The sequence below is a fragment of the Didymosphaeria variabile genome, assembly GCF_027946475.1.
Source record: "Didymosphaeria variabile strain IMI 356815 chromosome Unknown scaffold_1, whole genome shotgun sequence".
Classification (NCBI taxonomy): Eukaryota; Fungi; Ascomycota; class Dothideomycetes; order Pleosporales; family Didymosphaeriaceae; genus Didymosphaeria; species Didymosphaeria variabile.
In genome coordinates this window covers 2,407,663-2,431,151 of record NW_026611620.1, presented here as the reverse complement: position 1 = coordinate 2,431,151, position 23,489 = coordinate 2,407,663, and the positions used below count along the sequence as shown (strand labels likewise).

General features: G+C 53.3%; 6 protein-coding genes across 6 annotated transcripts; 5 read left to right on the top strand and 1 right to left on the bottom strand.

The window, feature by feature from the left end:
- Positions 1 to 5,438: 5,438 nt before the first annotated feature.
- AAH1 (adenine deaminase) lies at positions 5,439 to 6,610 on the top strand (the record flags this gene model as incomplete). Its single annotated transcript, XM_056209590.1, has 2 exons — positions 5,439 to 5,500; positions 5,611 to 6,610. 2 exons carry the CDS (start codon positions 5,439 to 5,441, stop codon positions 6,608 to 6,610), a joined length of 1,062 nt encoding a protein of 353 aa, XP_056076412.1.
- A 1,229-nt stretch (positions 6,611 to 7,839) lies between these two features.
- PSD1 (phosphatidylserine decarboxylase 1) lies at positions 7,840 to 9,553 on the bottom strand (the record flags this gene model as incomplete). Its single annotated transcript, XM_056209589.1, has 3 exons — positions 7,840 to 8,959; positions 9,009 to 9,140; positions 9,189 to 9,553. The coding sequence occupies 3 exons, from the start codon at positions 9,551 to 9,553 to the stop codon at positions 7,840 to 7,842; spliced, it is 1,617 nt and encodes a 538-aa protein (XP_056076411.1).
- Positions 9,554 to 9,979: 426 nt separating this feature from the next.
- N0V89_000768 (uncharacterized protein) lies at positions 9,980 to 12,409 on the top strand (the record flags this gene model as incomplete). Its single annotated transcript, XM_056209588.1, has 1 exon — positions 9,980 to 12,409. One exon carries the CDS (start codon positions 9,980 to 9,982, stop codon positions 12,407 to 12,409), a length of 2,430 nt encoding a protein of 809 aa, XP_056076410.1.
- Positions 12,410 to 16,193: 3,784 nt separating this feature from the next.
- Positions 16,194 to 18,468, top strand: N0V89_000767 (uncharacterized protein; the record flags this gene model as incomplete). The annotated part of the gene is made up of 3 exons (XM_056209587.1): positions 16,194 to 16,351; positions 16,396 to 16,854; positions 16,950 to 18,468. 3 exons carry the CDS (start codon positions 16,194 to 16,196, stop codon positions 18,466 to 18,468), a joined length of 2,136 nt encoding a protein of 711 aa, XP_056076409.1.
- Positions 18,469 to 18,984: 516 nt separating this feature from the next.
- Positions 18,985 to 20,671, top strand: N0V89_000766 (uncharacterized protein; the record flags this gene model as incomplete). Its single annotated transcript, XM_056209586.1, is given in 2 exon segments — positions 18,985 to 19,717; positions 19,734 to 20,671. 2 exon segments carry the CDS (start codon positions 18,985 to 18,987, stop codon positions 20,669 to 20,671), a joined length of 1,671 nt encoding a protein of 556 aa, XP_056076408.1.
- A 562-nt stretch (positions 20,672 to 21,233) lies between these two features.
- N0V89_000765 (uncharacterized protein) lies at positions 21,234 to 22,877 on the top strand (the record flags this gene model as incomplete). The annotated part of the gene is made up of 5 exons (XM_056209585.1): positions 21,234 to 21,364; positions 21,414 to 21,569; positions 21,623 to 21,797; positions 21,848 to 22,713; positions 22,760 to 22,877. The coding sequence occupies 5 exons, from the start codon at positions 21,234 to 21,236 to the stop codon at positions 22,875 to 22,877; spliced, it is 1,446 nt and encodes a 481-aa protein (XP_056076407.1).
- Positions 22,878 to 23,489: the final 612 nt, after the last annotated feature.

Here is a 23,489-nt window from a genome sequence, read left to right as displayed (position 1 = left end):
TTCTCTTCCACCAGCGTCCGGTGACGTCGAATGTGGTCGTAAAGGCAGCGTGCCTTGTGTAGGACCGCTACTTCCACGGGAGTGTGTCGTGTTGTGAGGGGATGTGGCTGTGTTTGTCATGGTTGCAGTCGCACCTGCCCACGCCCAAGAGTGCTCGAGGCTACTCTGCAAATCCCCGCTTGCGTAGGCGAGCAGCTCTTCGTCATCTGCGAATTCATACACATTGCCGTCTCCTCTGCGCATGCGTTCTGTGAGCTGTTCTAAGAAGAAGACGATGTTCTGTCCGCAAGCTGCGTTGATCTTCCTCATGTCTCCAATCGCTGCCAATGCTCCTACTAATATCAGAGCACCCTGGAAGTCCTTTTGCAAGCAAAGAATCAAGATACATCTCCAGAAATGAAGACACAACGTGTTGCTCGCAATGCGTTTGATCCAAGTTTTCTCCGGGTCGAGGGTGTGCAAAGCACGCTGCATGACCTTTGTAGTGTCATGCGCGACCGTCACACAGTTGATCAACGCCGCACCTCTATCTGCTGGTGAACATACCGGCGAAAGGTTGCGTCTGTACAGCTGGAAACGTGCGAAGTGGAGCGCGATGATCGGCACAAGGGAAGAAGGTTCCAAACGTGCGTCCGAATGTGGACGATAGGCCTCGGGAAGCTGACGTAACACTGATCGAAAATGCTCCTCATGAGTTTGCAGGTCGGTCTTGGTGACGGCATTCGACTTCAGTGACTGGCAAAGTGCAGGGAATAGTTTCGCAATTCGAATGAGCGCTACAAACGGAGACGCCGAAGTGTTGTGAGGATACGGCACGTTCAGGGAAGTGATGTAGCGGTCGTCGACAGATGAGGGGAGTGAGACGTCACAGTCATCCTCATGGATCGTGAGCGGTAGATTGGCCCCAAGCGATGTCAACCTGCGTGTAATTAGCCACTGTCAGCCTTGCCACGAGTACCACAACACACCTGTCCTGTACTTTGATAGCCCACCACACCCGTCTTCGCATCTCCACCTCAAACGCAGACTGGGATGTATCCTCACGGTTCAGCGATATGCTTTGCGCAACTCTGGTTACGCAAGCGAACCACATCAACCCTGCGGATTTCATATCGTTCTCCGTGGCGTAGAGACCAAGGAGAAAGAGATGTCGTACATGATCGATGGTTGCGTGTTGTGGCCAAGGATTCAACGATTGGGTTGCGATGTCGTAAAATTCGATTCCACCGTTGTGTCCATAAGGGGCCGCAGCTGCTGTGTTGAGACAACCGCAGGCAAGAACTGCAAAGTACATGCCAATCCACTCCCTCGAAATTCCAACGAAACTTCTAGCCGTGTATACTCGGTCGACTTCGCGCTGGAATGTGGGCCAATGTAGCACTGGATATGCTTCGTGTATCGTATCTAGATACGCCCGAGACATGTGAGCGAAATCTGCTCGCGGAGGGATATTTGGCAGCCTTTGCGCTGAATCTGAAGGTCTCCCATGATGGTAGGGTTTCGGCGGTTGGAAGATGCCGGCTGAGTGCATGTAAATGTTGTTTCGGACGTGGTCGAAGTTTTCCATAGCGGGCATCGGCGCTCTTCTCCCTATGCCTGGTGGTTGTGGCCTTGGTTCTCTTGGATTTAGAGACGGGGAAGGATCCACATCCATGTTGTCTTGCCCTCCCATCCGAGTTAGAAGGTGCTGTTTCTCTTGTTGGAGCTCGGCTATCTGGCTTTGCAGGTCTTGAACTTGTCTAGACTCTTGTCAGTAAACGTTTTCTTCGAGGTACTGGACGGTAGCGTACTTTATAGAAGACATTCGTCGATTTGTATCTTTTGTGAACTGGCACTTGTGGTTTCTGCTAGAACATTCAGAGCACGCCGTCGTCTCGGTTGCATCGCACTATGTGTTGGTTAGGGATGTCAAGGACCATGAATGCGCTAAATTGAGAGGGAATAATCGGACTCTTTGTGAAGAACGAGCGACTTCTGTATGGAATAGGCCCACAGCATCTCATGCACAACGCTGCGAGAAGCTTGCTAGGCAATGGTGACTCCAAACAAGGTGTGAACTACAGCCTGGTAAGACAATCACAGCAGCTCCAGCCTGCTCCAGCCTGCTCAACGGGAAGACCCCTGAACGGAGGACTTCTGAATACCCAACGCTTGAAGAATCCTATCGACTCACCTTGACTTTACGCTCCCGACAAGCATCGCACGATGGGTCTTTTCTTCGCTGCCGGTACGCTCGTTTTTGTGTGTTGAAATTCGCTGACGTTATGTGCGTGGGCGAAACCACTAAGCTAGATTGATCCGTTGCTGAACTTTCGGGTATGCCCCCCGACGCTGTGCTTGGAGACGTGGAATGTCTATATGAGGTAGAATTATATCCTCCAGGTGATCGTGACTCGAGTGGAGGCAGAGCGGGGGCAAGACCAGGGCCGCGGGAGACGGGTGGCAGGCCTGTAAATGGTGTCGGAGGATGTATCATCATGCTTCTAGGGGATCCGCCCAATGACCCTGGTGGAGACTTTCGTATAGTAGTTGAAGAAGGATCCAGACGGCGTTGTTGCGCATTCGACGCAGGAGTATCCATGACCTCAGGCCGGATATCTGTGATTGACGAGTGGAAGCGGGAACGAGTTATTTCGGTAGCAGCCGAGATTGTCGCCACCCCAGTAAAGCTCAGCTTTTCGGGGCTTCGGGTGGTCGATGTGCCTCAACAGGACCAATAGGCCGGGGTAGCCCAATACACAACGCTAGCTCGAGGTCAGCTTTGGCTCCAGGACCAGGCAAGAGCAGCCTCAAGGTAAAGCGGACTAAATGGCGACGGCAGCTGAAGCTACTGTGAGAAGCAGTGTGAGGTCCCACTCGAGGTTGCGGATGGGCTGTATTGCCAAATGGCCCACTGGACAGAGACGCGCCGCGCTCTCCACCCAGGAAAGCGGTTAGGTGGAGGGTGTTCAATTGAAGGGTTGCTTCAATCCCCCACGGTGGGCATGTAGCCAACACCAAAATGACTGCCACCCAATAGTAGCCTGGATTGGCTGGAGCGCGCAGCGTTGCAATGGCAGATGTGAGAGCTCTTTGACACACTGGATACGGGGCCGATGGTGGAGCCAAGGGAACACAGACTTGGGACGGAGCGGAGAGTCAATCAGGTAGTAAAGATGCCTGTACGTGCCATCGAGTGACGTTACGCCAGATAATCAGCTTCGGGTCTGCGTGCTCTGGATTGTTCGCCTAGAGCTTGTCTGAGAGATGCAAAAATAGCAGGGTCCACTCGCCACCATACCTTTCGATATCGGATGAGTAGTACAGACCGGAGCTGTGAATATTTGGCAGAGCAGATGAGAGCGGAATCGGCCAATTCAAAGATACACAGAGTCAGGGCCCGGCCAGCAATGCTGGGAGCACTTGGGAGCGGAAAATCTCTGTCATGGACTAGAGGTGAAAGTGTCAAGTACGGACAATGGTCGACATCCTTGTTCAAGAGGTAGATGCAGCGGGAGGCGACGCCACAGGGAAAAGATGAGTGTGTGTGCCGCGACGAATGGGCGCGGTGCAGGCTCCGCTTCTCGCCCAAACCCCCAAGACCCACCTGTTATGTCGAGGTGATGGGCATGTCAAGGCAGAGCTATCAAGTGGGCTAAGCTGCGAAATAGTCTCCTAGCGTTGTCGGATGGTGATCCGGTGGCTGGTGCGTTGGGTGCAAGGCAGCTACTCTCGGCTTGTCGAGAGCGTCGTTCATTTCTAGAAGGGAAGGATGGTGACTTGGAAACGACGATAACACGACGATCATTCCCAAAGTGTGCTGCCCACGACGGATTCGGGGGGTGGTTGCTGCAGGGGCCGAGGGAGTCGTTCGCTAATGCCTGTGTGAATCGGTACCCAGTGGCGGCCACGCTTCCTGGCTCCACGCCCCGTCCCTCGGCTGGGCGAGGTCGGGGCTTGGTCGATGATGGAGGTACAGCGCATGGCCGCACATCGAGGCGTTGTTTCCAAAGGCAGTCTAGGAGTCCACGCGGAAGCTGCACGCTAGGCGTACCGCCAGTTGCACCACGTCGGTGACGGCAGCACGTTGGGAGGAGGCCGTCCAGCTACCGTAGTCGTTCCGATTTGCTAGCGTTCCGGGGCTGCACAGAAGATGGGAGGCGAAAGCCATCTCAAAGAGGGTGCAAGCCCCTCACCGGCCGGGTTCAAGAGGGAAAGGATCGTGTCCATCGGCGGCGCACGCCCGCGGGCGCGCAGGCCCAAGAGGCGCCAGCCAGCCATGGGAGACGGGCAGGCGGTCCTGTCATCTCGGCGCTGCTGGGCCGGAGAAAGCAGGCCTTTCCCCACGTCTCAGCGTGCGCGTGTACGCAGCCGTTCCGCACGACCCACGCGCGAAGAACGTTTGTAGATGCTTCTAGCGGCGGAGCATCGACCGCGCCCTTGTCTACCGAGATGCCCATCCCAGGCAGGCGGCATGGGAAACTGGAGGGTGGAACTGCCGAGCCGGCGTCTAGACCGTCGACGAGAGCGATCGTCCGTCGCCCGGCGCGCCCATTCGACGCTTCAAAGCGTCCGTCCGGACGACCACCCTCACCAGGACCGCCCACGCGAGCGGGCAGAGGAGAGGGCTGCCACGGCGCTGTGTCTCGTCGCGTAAGCCTGCGCTGGCGTCGAGGTACCTCGGTGTATGTCGTCAACCATTGAATAGACGTTGTACCAGCCTCGTACATCCGACAGACGCCTGCCCCGCTAGCCTCGTTGCCATCGTGCGCGGCCCGGCTGCTTCCGCACAGCCCGCGCCCTCACGAGGATTTGGAAGACCCTCGAGCGCCACCCAAGAAACCCCCGGCGGGCCCTGCGCGATGCTGTTGGTCCGCTGGGTAAAGTCAGGTGGCGATCAAACTGTCAAGGCCGGCGCGTGTCGATCGCTGCGTGTGAAAATCGCGGTCGGGCTGGTACTTCGGCATGCACGCAGGCACACCCTCACGGCGGAGGCAAAGAAATCGTTCCTGCACCGTCATGGTGAAACAAGACGGGTAGGGCAGAGACTGCAAAACCTCCTGTCCCTCCCTCCTTGCCGACGTCTGAGGTGGCCGCTGCAAGCTTCTGCCCGTCTCCCTGCAAGATGCGATGAGCCAATCGCTCCTTTCGGAGCTCCAGTCCGCTACGACGCTCGGCACTGACTCTCAAACTCTGCTTTCTGCCCAACATGGTCAGGGAAAGCTCACCAAACTCAGGACCAAGGGCACTACTATAGTCCACCTTACGAGTCAGAGACCGTTGCGGTGCCGCTTCACGTGGCGACCAGGAAACCCATGCAGCCTTAAGTCGACCTCTCCACTTCGGCGGGTGCCGACGAAAGTTTCTGCGTACCAGGGCACATCCTCGGAGACACTGTTTGCATGTACTCGGTGACGAGATCAACGGCACACCACCAGTCCTGATCGACATCACCGAAAATGCCTGCACACCCGATTCGCGAATTCCTGAGATGCCTCCCAAAGTGCGAGCATCATATCCAGTACGTCAACCCCATGTCTGCGAGTGCTACATATCAGCAGCCGGCTAGCATGACTACTTGTACCCGCCTCTCCTTGTGACCATTGTATTAACTTTGTCCCCCGCTTTTAGTCTTGAAGGTGCTCTAACACCTGATGTTCTCTTCAGCCTCGCTGCGAAGAATCAAATCACCCTTCCCCAAAATGATGAGGCCTTCGAGTCACCGACCTCGCTCATTGAGCGCTACAAGAGGTTTACGTCGCTCGATGATTTCCTCCATTACTACTATATTGGCATGTCTGCACTGGTGACAGCTTCCGACTTCGAGGACTTGGCTTGGGACTATTTCCAACATGCGTCTGCAGATGGCGTTGCACACGCTGAAGTCTTCTTCGACCCGCAAGCACATACCACGAGGGGTATCAAGTATACAACAGTAGTAGAGGGTTTCGGCAAGGCGTGTAAGCGCGCAGAGAAGGAGCTCGGTATTACAACACTCCTGACTTCCTGCTTCCTGCGACATCTTCCTCCCAAGGACTGTCTCGAGATCTTCGAGGACGAGGAAGTGCAGAAGAGCTATAAGAGCGGCGTAGTGCGAGCAATCGGACTAGATAGCAGCGAGAAAGACTTCCCTCCCGAGAACTTCACAGAGCTGTACAGAAAGGCGAAAGATCTGGGGCTCAAGCTCACCGCGCACGCTGGTGAAGAAGCCCCAGCTTCGTACATCTCAAGTGCACTGCACAATCTGGGCGTCACCCGCATCGATCACGGCATCCAGCTCATCAACGATCCGCAGCTCATGAAGAAGATCGCTTTAGACAAGACTATGCTCACCGTGTGCCCGCTAAGCAATGTAGTCCTTCGCTGCGTGGACACAATCAAAGACGTACCGATCCGGAAGTTGCTCGACGCTGGCGTGCAGTTCAGCATCAACAGCGATGACCCGGCTTACTTCGGTGGCTACATACTAGACAACTACGTTGCCGTACACGAGGCGTTTGATCTAAACGTAAAGGAATGGGAGAGCATTGTGAAGGCCGGGATAGAGGGAAGTTGGTGCAGCGCTGAACGCAAAGACGAGCTGCTGCAACGCCTCCACCGCGTCCTCGCCGAATGGAAAGGCAAGATATAAGCAATAACCATCTCCTCTTTTGTGCCCATGCGGATCTTTGCCTTCTATCCTATCATTTCTCTCTCCTCATCATGGCCCAAGCCAACGATCGGCCTCCGCTCAACACTAGCACATTGCCAACACGATAGCCTTCCGCCCTACTACACAAGTACACCACAGCCGCCGTTACGTCTTCCGGCCTCCCCAGCCTCACGTTGGGGCTCGTCTTCACCCGTTCCTCGGCTCCACCACTCATCTCGATGAGCCCGCTAGCTAGCTCTGAAGGAAACTTTCCAGGCGCGATGCAATTCACGAGAATGTTGCTCGGAGCTAGATCAACTGCCAAATTCTGGACAGGACGGATGACTGTGGCTTTCGACGTGACATACGCGCGTGGGCAAGCGGGACCCGGATCCCCAGTATTACCATCAATCGACGATGTAATAACTACATCGAGGGATCCTCCGCCGTATGTCTCTTCTGTAACAACGGCGCGAATTTGTTAATCGTGAGCATTGCTCATCCACCTCGTGGGCCGGAGAAAGCGTAGGAAACAGGGCAATGCAGCGAGGAGAAAATCGTCTAGGAAGCAGATAGGAAACCGCAATCAGATTACTTTTATCCCATTCAGTTTCGAGCTGTCAGCAGGAACCGCGTAGGCTCTTCCTGCGAGATCGTTGTTAGGCGAGAGCGTTGAGGGCTGCGGCGGTATGGCATCCTGACGCTTTGCGGCTCGTGATGAAGATCTTGGAGCACCCAGCTTGCAGGAGCCGCCTGTTGTCACGGCGACTTCGTCTTGGAGTGAGAAAATGTCGGGAAGTTGGTAAGTTGGACGTCTTCTTCAGCCATGATATGTAAGGAAGCGCAAAATCAACGCGATCCGCTAGTCAATGAAGATATGTCAACTATGACTCCAAAGATATGGGGGAAGTGTCTTCTTCAGATTCCGATTTCGTTGTGTTGCGTGTGTATACAGAACCAGTCCGTACTGTGCTTTAAATGAGAGTAGTTGCCGAGGTACGTACAGAGTGAAACGCAGTCTACATCTTCACAGTGCAGCATCGGCGTTGGTGTTCTGATGGATCTCGGGAAGCATGACCTTACATTCTTTAAGCTTGCAAGACCACAGAGAATAGAATGCTAAGCGCGATTACCATCCACGCTCTTTGGCTTCTGTATAAATACACCTTTGTACACGTTTCCCCCGTATCGTACATGTTTTACGTGGTATCAACGCCTTCTCATCAACTCTATTGTGTCTCCTCTACATATCCCAGACTCTCTCCAACCTTGACCTTCTTACCCTGCTCTATGTTCCACTTGAACCCGCCTTTCCTGCAGCCTCCATAACCTTCGTCCAAACTTGGTCGGACTCCCTTTGGAGCCTCAAAGACCAGTACAATGGTACTTCCAAGCTGGAATCCACCCATCTCTTCGCCTCTCTTCAGCGCATGACCTCCCAGCACCGCACTTGCGTTGCTGTATGTAGCTTCTGCGAATCCAGAGTATGGCTCCCCGCGCGCCTGTGCTTCTTCAGCGGCACGGTCGGCAGCGGTATCAGTTGTAAGGGAATTTGTGCGCAGTTCTCGATCAAAGTTGATCTTGATGGAACCGACATTTGTCGCACCGACGGGGGTGTAGGAAAAGAAGCCCCATTTCCAGCGACCAAGAAGCACAACGCGCTCGTTGAGGGTGAAGAGGCCAGGGAGAGTGCGCTGGAGGTAAGGGGACACGCTGAAAAGCTCGCCAGCAAAGTGGCGTCGAGATTCGACGACCCAAGATACCGGCGAGTGGAAGCGATGATAATCTCCCGGCGCAAGATAGATGACGCAGTAGTATAGCGCGGTGGGTGTCTTTATTGAGTTTCCTGGTGCCCACCATGGTCTCGCAGACTCGCTCAGCGCAAGATCGGCGCTGACTTCGGCTTCGGAAGAGGGATGTGAGTGTGTGGCTTGGTCAGTCGGCATCTCTGCAGGCTTTCCATTCTTCGGCCATGGACCTGAGAAAAGGTTCGGAAGGGTGTATGAGATGCCATTGACATTGGCGAACTCCTCGTCCGCCCGCATCACATCCTCAGATCCAACCTTGGTGTGTTGATCGCTGGTATTTTCTCTCGTGTCTAGACTTTGCGGTGTCGGCTTGGATGGGCGTACGGACCCTAGCAAAGCATCTAGACTATAAGTCACGCCCTTAATCTGCTCAACCTCTCCATGCTCGATGGTCCCGAATTGAATGACCTTTCCATCTGCGGGGGATAGCACGGCGTTCGAATTCGGATCTAGAGGACGCACGCCGGGCTTGAGTGTTCGGTAGAAGAAAGCGGCAAGATTGGGGTAGACGTGCAGGTCAGGTTCCGATACTTCGTCGAGGCTACCTGTGATTAGCACTTTTCATGACAGAAGTAGGCGGAAGAGCTCACTTGACACCGAAGATGAATGAGTAGAGTTTGAAGCCAGGTACACGGAAGTAGTACGGTATGTCGATCTCGTTAAAGCGGCCCCAAAGTCGCGACAGCGCCTTCAGTGGCAACGTCGACATGATCTGAACAGTCCTGTAGATATGAGCATGTATCTTGCACTTGCGGTCGCGTTCCACCTACCAAGGCCCGCTCGGTCGTATCCTTTCGCGCTTCTTTGGCGTGCCATACTGGTCTACCACGGTCTCGGTATCATCTCCTGTTTCCCGGTGCGTATGCTTTTCTCTTTTCTGAACCTTATACAACTGCCACACTCCGAGGAAGCCTACACCAAGAGCAATCGGTATGGGCTCCCATTTGATTTTCGTATTCTTCAATGCTGAATTGAGCCGGGATCTGAATGACTCCTTCCTGTGGAACTGCTGGTCGAAACAAGGTCTGGAGGAGGAGAAGTGGCGCGACGGAAGCGATGCGCGGACGTGTGCACGTCGAGGGCAGCGCGCTCGGACAGCGGCTTGAGGAAGCTGGGAGGCGCGTGTTGATATCATTGCTACTCCATGGAGCGAGGTACCACAATACAACAGAGGGCGATATGGGGAACAAGCAAGAAACAGTGGGTCGACGGGTGACGGTTCGTCGCAAGTGCACTGTTCTTTTTCGACGGCCAATGACGTACGTCTGTGTTTCTTGGCGTGGACATCGTGGTTGTGCCGCTGCTGTAGGGCTGAGTCCCTTGATCTTTCACTTGGAGCACCATGTTCAAAATTATAACCTGATAACGGGAGACCGGCGAGAGAAGACCTACCCTCAAACACTTCGACGCTCTGAACGGCAATATACCCGCATTTATTGCTGCGCAACCAGCGATTGCGTGGCCTCTTCTCTAAGCTGAGAAGCTCTAAGCGCAACGTATCCAGACACGCCCGCCAACTCCACAACGTGACCTTCTACCCTCCACGCAACCGCTTACAACCATGGCCGAGGAATTAGAGCTAGCAGTCAACCTCAAGATCCTCTCGCCGTCGACCGAGGTGGAGGGCGGCATTCACCTTGCAGATCTCCCCGCTACCACGACGATTCGAGAGCTTCGACAAACAATACAAGATGCCGCACCGAGCCGACCGGCAACTGATCGCATGCGCCTTATATATCGGGGACGAGTAGTAGCCAACGACAACGACACACTGGCCAATATTTTTGGTGCCGACAACATACGCGAATCCAAAGACCAAAGCCTCCACCTGGTCCTCCGCGAGCTACCTTCCACAGCTTCTGCACCCTCACCAGCTCCACATTCAGCGAGCGCCCCGCCGAACCCACTGCAACCACCACCTCAGAGCCCTCTGCAAGCGAACCCCTTTCGCAATCTGCCAGAACCTCGACCGAACTCGCAACCACAGGTACCGCAGCCGCACCACCACCATCACCCACACCATCATCACCACCACCCACCGCCCCTCATTCCCCTGGGGACTCGACCGGTTCCGCTTCCTCCACATCTACAATCTGCGCAAAGCATTAGGAACCCGCAGCCGATACCATTCGCGCAAACGCCGTTCCCTCCACACCTCCAGCAGCAATTTGCCCAAGTAGTAAGGGATCATGAAGTCCAACTCCCTAATCCCCAGACACCCGCACAAACAGAGACACCGACTTCGGAAGGAGAAGCCCAGGGACAGCAGGTCCCACCACGGCCACCCATGGGCTTGCCAAACCTTCCCACTGGCAACCATACACGTACAGTTCGTCAAGAGGGCATTGGCCCGAACGGGGAGCGCTGGACGGTGACATGGAACAACATCACCAACGTTGCTTTCAACCCTAACCAGCAACAGGCCATACTCTCGCGACCTGTTCCTCACCCAGGCCCCGGTTTCGGCTTCCCTGGGCAACGAACCCCTTCACCTTCGCTTGGAAATGTGTCGGATCAGATGTTGCAACGCATAAGGAGGACTATGGAGTACGCAAGGCAGGAGATGGAAAATGTGAGGGTCCTACTTCAACCACCTGGCGGTCAAGCTGCCTCGGTTAGTGCACTTGCTGCGGCAAATCCACCAGTCTGGCGCGTGGACCAAATCAGGCTCACAGTGCGGAACCTCATCACGGGCTTAGACAATGTGGACCGAGGCCTTGCGTCTCTGGTGGCGGACCCCTTGATGGCACAGAATCGTGACTTTGTCTCATTACAGCAATCGGCGTCGGATTTGCGCCGGCAAGCCGAAGAATTCAATAGGTTGCTCGACCAACTGCCCCGATCGGATGCCCCTGGGCCAGCAACTTCTTCAGCCGCACCTTTAGCCGCTAACACCAACGCACCAGCTGCTTCGACCCAGGCCCAAGATATCACTCAGTCAACACCTTCCAACGTACCCACAGAGCTTTTTATCCTCTCGAGCCCACAAGGTCCCGTGGGCATCTTGTTCGACCAACGCGGTACCTACAGTACAACTCCCCCGGCTATGTCTTTCCAGTCATTTTCCCAGCAATTCAATGTCAACAGGTACCAACTTGGTAATCTCGGGCGCCAAATTGCCGTTCAAAACCATACGCCTAGACTTCCTGCTTATGTCCTCCCTGCAACTGGCGCACAAACTGCTCAAGCTCAACAACCAGCTCACAATGCGATTCCAGCCCAAGGCCAAGTTCACGGCCAGAACGCGAATCCTGTTCAACCTGCCGCGGCACCCGCACCTGGAGTCCAAGTCAATCGCGTCGACAATATCGCAGGTCACCTGTGGCTAATCTTTAAGCTGGCCGTGTTCGTCTACTTCTTCGCTGGCGGCGGCGGCTGGTACAGACCGGTTATGATCTGCCTCATTGCAGGTGTTGTCTACCTTGCACAAGTTGGCATCTTCGAGGAGCACTTCGCCGCTGTGCGCGGGTATCTCGAAACGCTTCTTCCACCTGGAGCTCTTGGATTCCCTGAACGGGTAGCCGCTCAACAAGGCCAGAATCGTCCAATTGCCAATGTGCAAGGCCAGGAGAACCGGCGAGCACAGCCTCATCGCAACTCAACCCCGGAGCAGGCCGCACGGAGACTGCAGCAGCAACACCATGATCAACGATTTGGATGGGTGCACGAAACAGCAAGGGCTACGGAACGCGCCTTCGCCATTTTTGTCGCCAGCCTGTGGCCAGGCATTGGCGAGCGAATGGTACAGGCGCAGGAAGAGAGATTACGTGCCGAGAGAGAGGCGGAAGAGGTACGGCTTGCGGAGGAGGCTGCGAGACATGAAGAGGAGGAGAAAAAGAAGAAGCAAGAAGCTGAAGAGAAGGCGCAAGGGGAGGCAAGTGGCAGTGTGAAGAGGGGGTATGCTGAGGGTGCTGACCCTACGGAGGAGACAGACAATAAAGGCAAGGGCAAAAAGGCTCGTGTTGAGGAAAGGGATGGAGACGTGGACTAACAGGTCCGGGTCAAGCATTGCAGCCAAAGGTGGCACTCACGTAGGTCGCACTGTGGGAAAGCGTATAGATGGTTCAAGAACAGGGGATTCGCGACAGGTTTGCATGATCAAGCGATATAATATCCTAGGGCCCTTATCGATGGTCTACTTCAATTCATCTCTACCAAACTCCGGTGTGTCATACACGATGACCGCGTCGCTTCACCACCGTTCCCTTGAAAGCAACGAAAAACAGCACAACGATTCCAATATTAGCAGCAGCGACATCGGTCTCAATATTCATCAACCTACAGTGATAAAACCCATTCACAATTGTTCTGGAAGGTGTCAATTGCTCATTCGTGACAGGAGGCTCCGGGGCTGCGAGCATGCTCAATCCAACTTCACCTTCAACCTTTTCGCAGACTGCCATAATCAGCAAACCCTTGTTTGTGTCGTATGGTGACTTACGCATCCATTCTCGAACAGCCCGCTGATCTCTCTCAAGCGAGGTTCGGAACTCTACATCTGACACACCGGGCCCTGGAGCTGCTAGAGCTTCTTGCGGCAAAGCTTCGTCTCTGTATCAAAACCATTAGTCCCAGTGGTCTCATCCACCCTTCACTACCTCTTCTCCGCGCGGCACTGTCATCAGAGTGCCCAGACAAAGTATCCTCATCTGCGCCGGCGCTACTATCAGCGCGGTGCGGTGACAGCTGCAAGTACTCGGGTTGAATGGCGGTATCTGGCTTTGAAGACTCCAATGTGTTATGGATGTGAGTCGACGTTATGTTGGGTGGCGGCGTTAGCGAACGAGTGTGCTTCAAGTGACGGAACAGTGATAAAACTTGAGGGTGTGAGAGCTGTGAGGAAGACGCGGCAGTCCAGGCGACACACATAGCATATGGCAGCGCGTTGTGTCGATTGTATTCATTGCGAGTTGATGTAGCCTATTCAGGAAAAGACGGTACTGTTTAAGCACTACTTGAGAAAAGCTCGCTTCGAGCAACTACCGTGACCGCCTCACACGCCCAGCTCCTCCCGTCCATATCGACCCACAGATACGATCATCTTCACCACAGCTACACTACACAGATGTGCAGATCACCGACCTCACGCGGTCCTCCATGTGCATATAGTCGTCGGTCGACAAATCCGAAATATCAACTACGGTCCTCGTCAGCATCACATCAATAGTATCTTTTCGAATTTGCACGAAGCTACTCACCATTGAAGAACCAAGTAGCATTGTTGACATCATCAATATTGCAGTCCTGATTTGCAACCAGGCGGCAGTTGAAGCCGCTATGGGAGCTTAAGCGCACCGAGCTGGCTTTCAGATCAGTGGAAGAAGGAAGGGTTGCGGCGACGCCTAAGCATATTAGTGTGCACCCGCGAAAAGATTAGGGAGACACACATGTTGCCCCTTCAATGTCGAACGGAATGGTGTAGCCGGCTCCGCCAAAATTCTTGTCAGGGAAAAGAGTGATGGAAGCAGAGACACGCTTTTGCAGCGTTGGGGCTGCGGAGGCGATGGCAGAAAGGATGAGGACGATGAGGGCGTTAGAATACATTGAAGCGAGCTTGAGTGGCGAGCTATGGAGTGAATAATAGGAACAAATGGGCGAGAAGCTTTCGATGTGATGGTGCTGGGTACAGTAACGGGGAGTAGGGACTGCTCTTTATACTTCTTTAGTACGACTGTTCTCAAGTAGAGACACTTCCAACTCCTGCCAGTCGCACGTTGCAGTATCTGATCACTAACCTGCGGTGCATTGTTTACGTGTAAGTCACCCGCTCAAGCACTGCTCCGCGCTCGTACCTCGCCTCTCATTAAGTCAGCTCATGTGGCGATGCAGAGTGAGAGTGAGACGGTAGAGCCACGGTGCGCCCAATCACTGTTCTGCATGACAACGCGTATGCGAGAAGGAAGTATTACAGAAGGATGCAATGATCCTTCACAATTGAAAAACCCTGCCTATAAAGTGTAATATCGTTATTTGGCTCGCAGCGAACCGGCACACCTGGCTCATAATGATTTTCTTTGGTATCTTCCGTTTAGACATGTATGAGGTTTTGTAGGGTAACTCAACTCCTGATACATCCCCGAGCTACTTTTTTGTGCTGCAGCCTAATTAGCTGTAGCACTTTTTTCATACGCGACTGGATGTGCGCTCGGATCTACGAAACATAATATCTGACATATAGTCCATTGCACCAGGCCACGTCCACACTCGTGCGCAAGAAGGAAATGAACCTGTGCGCTATACGATCCTTGCTTACTTCCTACACTATGCATCCACTCGGGAATTGATAAAGTCCGATTAGACATCTTCGTTTATTTGTGCGCCGTAGTATTTTAGCCTTCTGCTGAAATTGATGTTAGCGCTCGAGAAATGTAGGATCTCAAACAGTGAAGGGGCTGCGTGGGTGAACTCATGAGCCTTTGATGCTGACAATCACACTTCTGCATCTCTGGCTACCGCCTTAGATGGGCAATGCGTGCCTTAGTTGATTGTCACCTACATCCTATACATCTATGGCTAGCTGGATGAGCCTTTACAAATTAGAGCCTAGGAAATACTCTAAGTGCGCATGAAGGGTATCATTTGTGGCGGGATGAAATATGATCGAAGTGAACGTGAACGCCAACCGCTACCACGTACCCATGCGTGGCTTTATCAGTTGTGATGTCCCACCCAAGTTGTTTCTCTCATTTCCTCACAACTTCTCTTACATACGTGCACACCACTTTCCAGCACTAAAAATGCGTACCTACGTCGATGCTGTGGTTGACGCTGCCATTGCGGCACTGGAATTGAAGGCTGTCCGTACAGACAAAGACGAGAGTTTGCTGCACATCTGCACGGCGAGGCAGCAGTACCGCCAGTTGCGGCCGGACTGGACTAAAGAGTATCGCGCGTCCAGGAGGGAGAGACTGCCCATGGTGCTAAGTCAAACGCAGTGTGCCGCAATATGAAGCTACTAAGGATGCTAAGGAGCGTTTCGAGGGGCGGCCTGCAGGATGGACGAAGAAGCAGAACGCTGATAGCAACGGTTCCGCTCAAGTGGGCACTAGGGAGGAGGCTACTGGTAGCAGTGCGGCCCCCTCTACTCCGTAACGGTAATGCGGGTCGGACCTTGGTGCTTCCGGCTAAATAACAAGGCCGTATAGCTATTTCAGATTTGGGAAAAGTAGTATGAAGGCGCCGGGTGTTTTAAAATAGAGCAAGTAGGCGTACTCATCGGGTGGCGGGTTCGAGGCAATGACGCGGTTGGTGAAGTGTTGACCGTTGCAACTAACCAGCAGTGGTGCTGTGTCGAAAGATCCAGGCTGTCAGTAGAGTTAGATTCAACTCACCCCAGCGATGAGATTCTCAAACGTTCGGATAAGGCCAACGTCAGACTGGGGTGTTGCAGGCTTGGTGGTCGGCACGAAGCGGACGTGAGGCAGGAGCTACCCTGTAATGGCATAGTGCGGCTCACAAATATTCGGCTACACCTTGGATTACTCAGAGGGACCAACCTGCAATGTTCATCAACCTTCATCGTCAGGTTGCGCGAATACGCGGCTTATGGGACGTTTTCATCAACGATCGCCTTCCGATTACATGTGACGTTATAGCTGCATCTGCAGTGCAGCATGTGCCAACAAAAAAGCTTTATCCGTGCTTTCTCCGGCCCTCCGATCGTCTGAATCCCGAACTTGTCACTGCCTCAGACTCAATGTTGCAGCGATACAGCAGCTTGTAAAGCGGAGTGTCCGATCACAAATTGTCTCGAAACTTTGTTTGTCTTTGCGATTATGGCGAGCAAGCAGGCTGCCTGCATGGCCTGTCGAAGGAGCAAGATCCGGTGTAAAAGAGGCCCTGGAGCCGATGCTTGCGAAAAATGTCTTCATTCAGGGACCGAATGCGTAGTTCCAGGGGGTTTCCATATTGGACGACAAAAAGGAGTTAGGAAGTAAGTCGAAAATAATCCTCTCTACTATTCCTGACAACTTCCAGTAAGCGGACTGGGCTTGAAAAGGCGCTCCACCAGATTGAAGAAGCAATCAAAAAGTCCAAATCAGACCCAAGCTCAAGCGGAAACACCGTGGAGCAACTGCAGCAACTTCTCCTCGAAGCACGCGGTAGTCGGGCTTCATCGAACAGCAGCCCTTCAAGCAGCGTTCCTGCACCTTCAGAGGGAGTGGCGCACGTGAGTGATGATCAGCAAGCATTAGATGATGCCGAAAATCCTCTTCAACTACTTGCGCGCGCCTCGGATCTGCGCTTGACATCGCCACAGTCCAACGACCACCCTTTCACCCCATCTACCTCACATTTGTGCAGCGATGTGGACCAACAGTCCGACGTCCACCGATTCTTTCTACCGATCAAAGCCAGTCTGGATCGTGGGCCCAGTTATGATCCGATTGATTTGGGGCTAGTGACTGAAGAAGAAGCCGAGCTGCTTCTGTCATTGTAAGTCTGATTCAGTAGATTCGCCAAGATGTTGTATATCAAGCACGATTGGCGCTTGAAGGGTGGGAAAACTTTGAGGGCTGACGTTGATCTAGTTATCACGAAAAGCTGGCCCACACCCGCTGGGGTACAGACAAGGCAACTCACACACTAGCGTTCTGCCGGGGACAGTCAGCATTCCTCCTTACTTCACTGTTGGCAGCATCTTCCTTGTTCTTACCGTCAGCTGCTGCCATGTGCAAACGACTGTTAGTGCATAGAAAATTCATGGCTGAGCAGGTGATCGCGCGCAGACTTCGTTCAGTAGAGATCGTTATAGCATTCATGGTAAACGTGCCATGGATGCATCCCGGACTCAATGCCGGTGACGACGATACTGGACTATATATGTCCACAGCGCTGAGCATTGCGTTAGATTTGTCACTCAACAAGATCATTGTGCCATCGTCATGTTTCGATCAAGATATACTCAAACGAGTACCAAAGGGACATTGCCTCGACGCGAGGAAAGCATTGACGATGGATGGCTTCGAAGACGTTGAGATAACATCAGAGTTTGGCAAGCAGATGCTTCGAAGACGCGAGCGGGCCTGGATAGCGCTTTTCGTATTAGATCGCGGCATAGGGTTGGCTCGTGGCCGTGCCTTTTGTGCTACTGTCACACCATTAATTACCTATTGCGACATCTGGCACATCGACATGACCCCAGATCCACAAGATGGGCCGCTAGTGTCTATGGCCGTGCTGAGACGCGATCTTGACGACCTCTTCAGATCTGTTCGCTCCAAGTGCGACTCGTACCAGTCTGGCGACGTTGGATCAAAGGTTGCTGAAGACATTGAATCGACCATCGAAGGCTTCTTCAACACATGGATCGCGAAATGGACACACACTATCGGCGAAGGAGAGCAGAAGATCCTCCCACCATATGTCGAGATACTTCTCCCGCATACGCGACTGTCGGCGTATAGCCACGTTATCAATCATCCCACTGCCCCACTAGAGGTCAAACGACTGCTTCGCGGTTCTACCTTGTCAGCAGCCTTGAATGTCATGCGTGTGGCAATACAAGGCGAGGTGCGTTTGAAGTCGATGCCAAACAACACAGTGACGATGATTTGCTTCGCCGCTTGCGTTGCGCTGACACTAAGCGCGCCATCTCCATACGGAAGTTACAATCTAGCACCGAGCGTTCGTAATTTAATTGAAGAGACAGCTACTGTACTGGAACGCATTGGAAGCACACCAAGCCACAGGAATGGGGCTTCGGTGATATACGGCAAGAGTTTACGCGAGCTGGTCAAGCGGGCACCAGAACTACCTCCACCTGTACCGCCGCCAGCTTCATTCAACTACGTCTCCCAGCCTCAAGCTCCGACCAACTCGCTGTTCGCACCCGCTGCCGACCTGCTACAGTCTTCAGCTCAGCCTCAGTATCAGCTTCCTAATCAATGGCCAGAGCCACTCCAATTCTCCGCCATGTCCGGTAATGAGATTATTGAGACGGTGATGAATGTTGGCGATTTCAATTCTTCACTTCTGGATATACCGATGCAGGATCCAAACTCTTTCATGTGGATGGATTGGATCAACCCGCTGGACCCAGGATTCTAAGAGCCGCCCATACGAGCCGGCTAGGTTCACCAATCTTGTAGCGTCACGGACTTTGTACAATAGTTTCCTTTCCGACGACAGAAAAGCCATCACAGTATTCTCGGTCAAGGCTTCGTCCAGAATGACGCAACGCCTCCGAATTCCTGGACATTCGGATATGTTCGTTGAGTACAAAGATAAAGCCAGTGTCAACGTTCAGCCACACATGGAGTACTCTGCGAGACCCGAATGCCTCAAAACAACTCTGAAGTATACACTGCAACCAGGGTCGACCAGTAACCGCGGCAAGATTACCGCGCGGCCCCACCGCGGAGGCATTTCTGGCTCCGTCGCTGAGCCCACCTTTGCGCGCGTCATCGGTTACCGGTCTTCTACCGCGTTCCACTGCGCGCATCCTCTCTCCAATGTCCGCGACAACAGCTGTCCGATACCGGTAAATTCCGACGTTATTCCCGTTGCAATATATTCGTCTCGCGAGCAATTTGAAACTTTTGATTTTCTCGTTTCAAGTTCACAATGGACGGTTCTTCTCGGTTGCTTCTCACCCTTCCCTCGCGCATATGCGCAAATCGACCTGTACCTGCACAATTGCGTGCCGCGCGATATGTGGATAGCAGATGGAGGTTCGCGTCTCAAAAGAGATTCAAGACTGTTCCAGCGTCGCGGGAGCCTAGGCAACCTACAATCGATCGCTCTCGGTCGAAACTTTTCAATTCCGCCGACGAAGCTGTCGCAGACATCCAGTCAGGGTCGACTGTACTTAGCGCAGGCTTTGGATTATGCGGTGTCGCGGATACCTTGATCCACGCCATTCAAACCCGCGGCGCCAAGTCGTTGCATTCGTTGACCGCCGTATCGAACAACGCTGGCATTGAAGACGTTGGTGGACTGGCTCTGATCACGAAGTCGGGGCAAGTCAACAAGCTCATCATAAGCTTTCTAGGGAACAACAAAGCACTGGAGAAACAATATCTTTCTGGTGGCATTACGATTGAGCTGTGCCCCCAGGGTACCTTGGCGGAGCGGATACGAGCAGCGGGTGCAGGCATCCCAGCTTTTTATACCCCGACCGCAGTCAATACCTTGTTACAGGATGGAAAGATACCGGCGCAGCATGACAGCGAAGGGAATGTCATCGGATATGGTACGCCGCGCGAGGTTCGCGAGTTTAACGGTCGCAAGTACTTGATGGAGACTGCATTGCCTGGCGATGTTGCGATATTGAGGGCATGGAAAGCTGACGAGCAGGGTAATTGTATCTTCAGGTACAGAACAACAGCCAAGTAACACGGTGCTTGCTAAGAAGTACAGATATACCACCAAAGCCTTCGGGCCCATCATGGCGAAAGCCGCGCGCCTGACCATCGTCGAAGCCGAGGAAATCGTGCCGGTCGGATCATTAAGCCCGAATGACATTCATTTGCCTGGCATTTTTGTCAACCGGATCGTCCCAGCCACCGCACCGAAGAATATCGAGATCAAGAAGCTGCGCGATTCAAAAGGCGATGGCAGACCATCAAACCAGAGCGAGGATGCTATGCGCCGAAACCGAATCGCACGACGAGCGGCGAAGGAGCTCAAGGATGGATATTATGTCAACTTGGGTGTCGGAATCCCGACAATGGCTGCAACTTTTGTGCCCGATGGCACCAAAGTATGGCTGCAAAGCGAGAACGGTATACTAGGCATGGGTCCACACCCTACAGAGGAAGAAGTTGACCCCGACATCATCAACGCCGGCAAGCAGACGGTCACGTTACTTCCCGGAGCGTCCACTTTCGACAGCGCCGAATCATTTGGCATGATTCGCGGCGGTCACGTTGATGTGTCGATTCTCGGCGCGCTCCAGGTCAGCACATGGGGAGATCTAGCAAACTACATGATCCCCGGCAAGGTTTTCAAGGGCATGGGTGGTGCAATGGACCTTGTTGGCAACCCCGAAGCTACCAAGGTGGTTGTGGCTACCGAGCATGTGGCGAAGGATGGTAGCAGCAAGATTGTGCAGGAATGCAAGCTGCCGCTTACAGGCGCAAAGTGCGTCAGCACCATCATCACAGACATGTGCGTGTTTGAGGTGGACAGGAAGAGGGGCGGATTGACGTTGACTGAGGTGGCGGAAGGGGTCACTGTGGAGGACGTGAAGAACAAGACGGATGCAAAGTTTAGCGTTGCAGAGGACTTGAAAAATATGGAGGAGTGGTGAAGGCGATGGGACGATTTTGAAGCGATTCATAGCATCTGATAGACTTGGATACAAGTAGAGGCATGCTAAAAGTCTTGAATTTCGATGTACATCTGTCGGACAAGCTCGGCGTAAAGCGCCCAGACATTGGCGGCCAAGCCCTCCCGTCCTCAGCGCAAAGCTTCGGTGAGCTTGCCACGTCCCGCCCAGCCTGCTCCCTCTTATGGCTCTTCGGTTCGTCTCCGCCTTCGGGCCAGGAAAACAAGGTGGCCGCGCAGAGTCGATCTGGCGGCCTGGGTGACGCGCTGTTTACATATTCGAAGCCTCGGGCCCAGATCAGGTGCCGCCGGCGGTCCCAGAGTCATGTTTCCCCGCTTTGGCCATGGGTCCGAGGCCGCGCTCTGTGCTCCCGAACCCCCCACGGGGAAGTAACCGTAATCCTGGCGCTTTGTGTCAAGCGTCAGCCTGCTTATATTAAACACGTCCCCAATGGCTGCTAGCCTTGTACCTTCTCTCCTCGCCTACTGTTTTCCTTTCTACAACGGCAGAGCTGAAGATAGCCGGAGCACGAGTTGGAGCCGCCATGACCTTTGCACCAGACAAGATGCGCGACGAAAAGATCGAAGAAGACGCGAGGCCGGACGAAGAAATGGCGGCTCATCTCGGACATGCACCGCATCTAACCCGCCAGGTGCTGTGGAAGATGGACATCAGGTATCATGGTAATGCACATTCAATCCGCACGCCATACTGACGGTTGAAGGATACTGCCCGTACTAGCCTTGTTGTTCCTCTGCTCCTTCATTGATCGTACCAATGTGGGCAATGCCAAAATCCTTGGCTTGCAAGCCGATACACACATGACGGATCATGAGTACGCCATTGGCCTGTGCGCATTCTATGCCACGTACATTGCGAGGTGCGCCGTCCCGGCTGTGTTGAAGATCGAATCGAGGCTGACTTCACATCCAGTGAGCTACCGAGTAATCTGGTCTTGAAGAAAATGTCGCCGCGCATCTGGCTCCCTCTGTTGACTGCTCTCTGGGGAACTCTGACCATGTGTCTTGGCTTCGTGGAGGGCTTTGGTTCGTTTGTCGCTGTTCGAGCGTTGCTCGGCATCGCTGAAGGTGGCCTCCTCCCAGGCATGGTAACACTCTTCCTACAACCTACCAACTACAATGTCACTGATAATCACAGGTCCTCTATCTCTCACACTTCTACCGGCGCACGGAGCTTGCTCTCCGCATCGGCATCTTCTATACTGCTGCTTCTCTTTCCGGTGCCTTTGGTGGGCTGCTTGCTCGCGGCTTGAACGCCATTGGTCACCGGGGCGGCCTTGCCGGTTGGCGGTGGATCTTTATCATCGAGGGTTTACTCACCGTATTCATCGGAGCCTTCAGCTACTTTGGCCTTCCAAACTCCATCGAGGCCGCACGCTTTTTAGATGCGGAACAAAAAGAACATGCTCGCCGGCGCTTGGATGAGGAAAACAGCGCTCACGAACCCTTCTCCTGGAAAGAAGTCAAACGCGGCATCTTCAACGTGCAAGTTTGGCTTTCCGCCCTCGCTTATTTCTCCATTCTCTGTGGCTTGTACTCGTTTGGCCTTTTCCTGCCTACAATCATAAACAACTTAAAATTCGCCAGCGACCCCAATGAAGCACAGCTTTGGACGGTCATTCCATATGCAGTCGCAGCGGTATTCACAGTCTTCGTCGCTATCCTCTCCGACAAGCTTGCACTGCGTGGGCCTGTCATGCTCTGCTCCTTACCCGTTGCCATCATCGGGTACGGTATCATCTCGCAGACTACCAATCCACACGTCCAATACGGAATGACCTTCATGATGGCTACGGGAATGTATGCATCTGTGCCGTGTATCCTTTCATGGAATAGTAATAACTCGGCTGGACACTATAAGCGTGCAACGACTTCGGCGCTACAGTTGATGATTGCGAACGCTGGAGGTTTCGTTGCAAGTTTTGTATACCAGAAGAAGGAGGCTCCTCACTTCCACAAGAGCCACACCATTATGCTAGGCCTGCTCTGTGCAGCATGGATCTTGTAAGTGCCTGAGGTCCGAGAGTACACATCGGCTAATGAGACATAGAATCGCTGCGAATACGGCATGGGTGTGGAAGCTGAACCGTGACAAGGCGAACGGAAGAAATGCAGCCTGGGAAGGTCAGGGCGATGACAGAGACCCGCGTTTCAAGATGGTGTTGTAATCCGTGTAGAATGGAAAGGGAAACGATTGCGATCGTAATCGCAAATGATAACGATGACGCAATTACGAAATTACATGCATCTGATGCTCATTAACATGGCTTTCCCTTCCTTTGCTCAGGTATGTCTAGTCTGCACTACTCGGGAGCATCTTGGTGGAGTCTGACCCCAATGCCGACGTTTGACAATGCCGTTGATGTTTCAAAGTATAGGATAACTCGATGTTCATATCGCCAGCAACTACTTAGATCGAGCCCAGAGATGCTGCTTTCAATGATGATATTCCGCAAATCCACATCAAGGGCGATACTTTTGGTAGGGTGATTGGAAACCTCTAGTAGCAGCGATCGAACAATGTCACAAAGTGATCTGTTCCGGATGGGTCACCCCAAAAAGAGCCATGTCAATGATTTGGAACTGTAAACGGGTGACACATTAATGCGTTAATATCCCCTCTCTGTACGCATGTGTTGGAATGTAGTATAGCAGCAGGAAGTCTTAGGTATACCTGGTTTACAGAGGCAACAATTTGCGAGAAATTCAATCAGCAAGACTGCTATCGAATGGCGAAACAGAGTCTCAATCACGATGAATAGTAGTAGCGGAACCTCTTA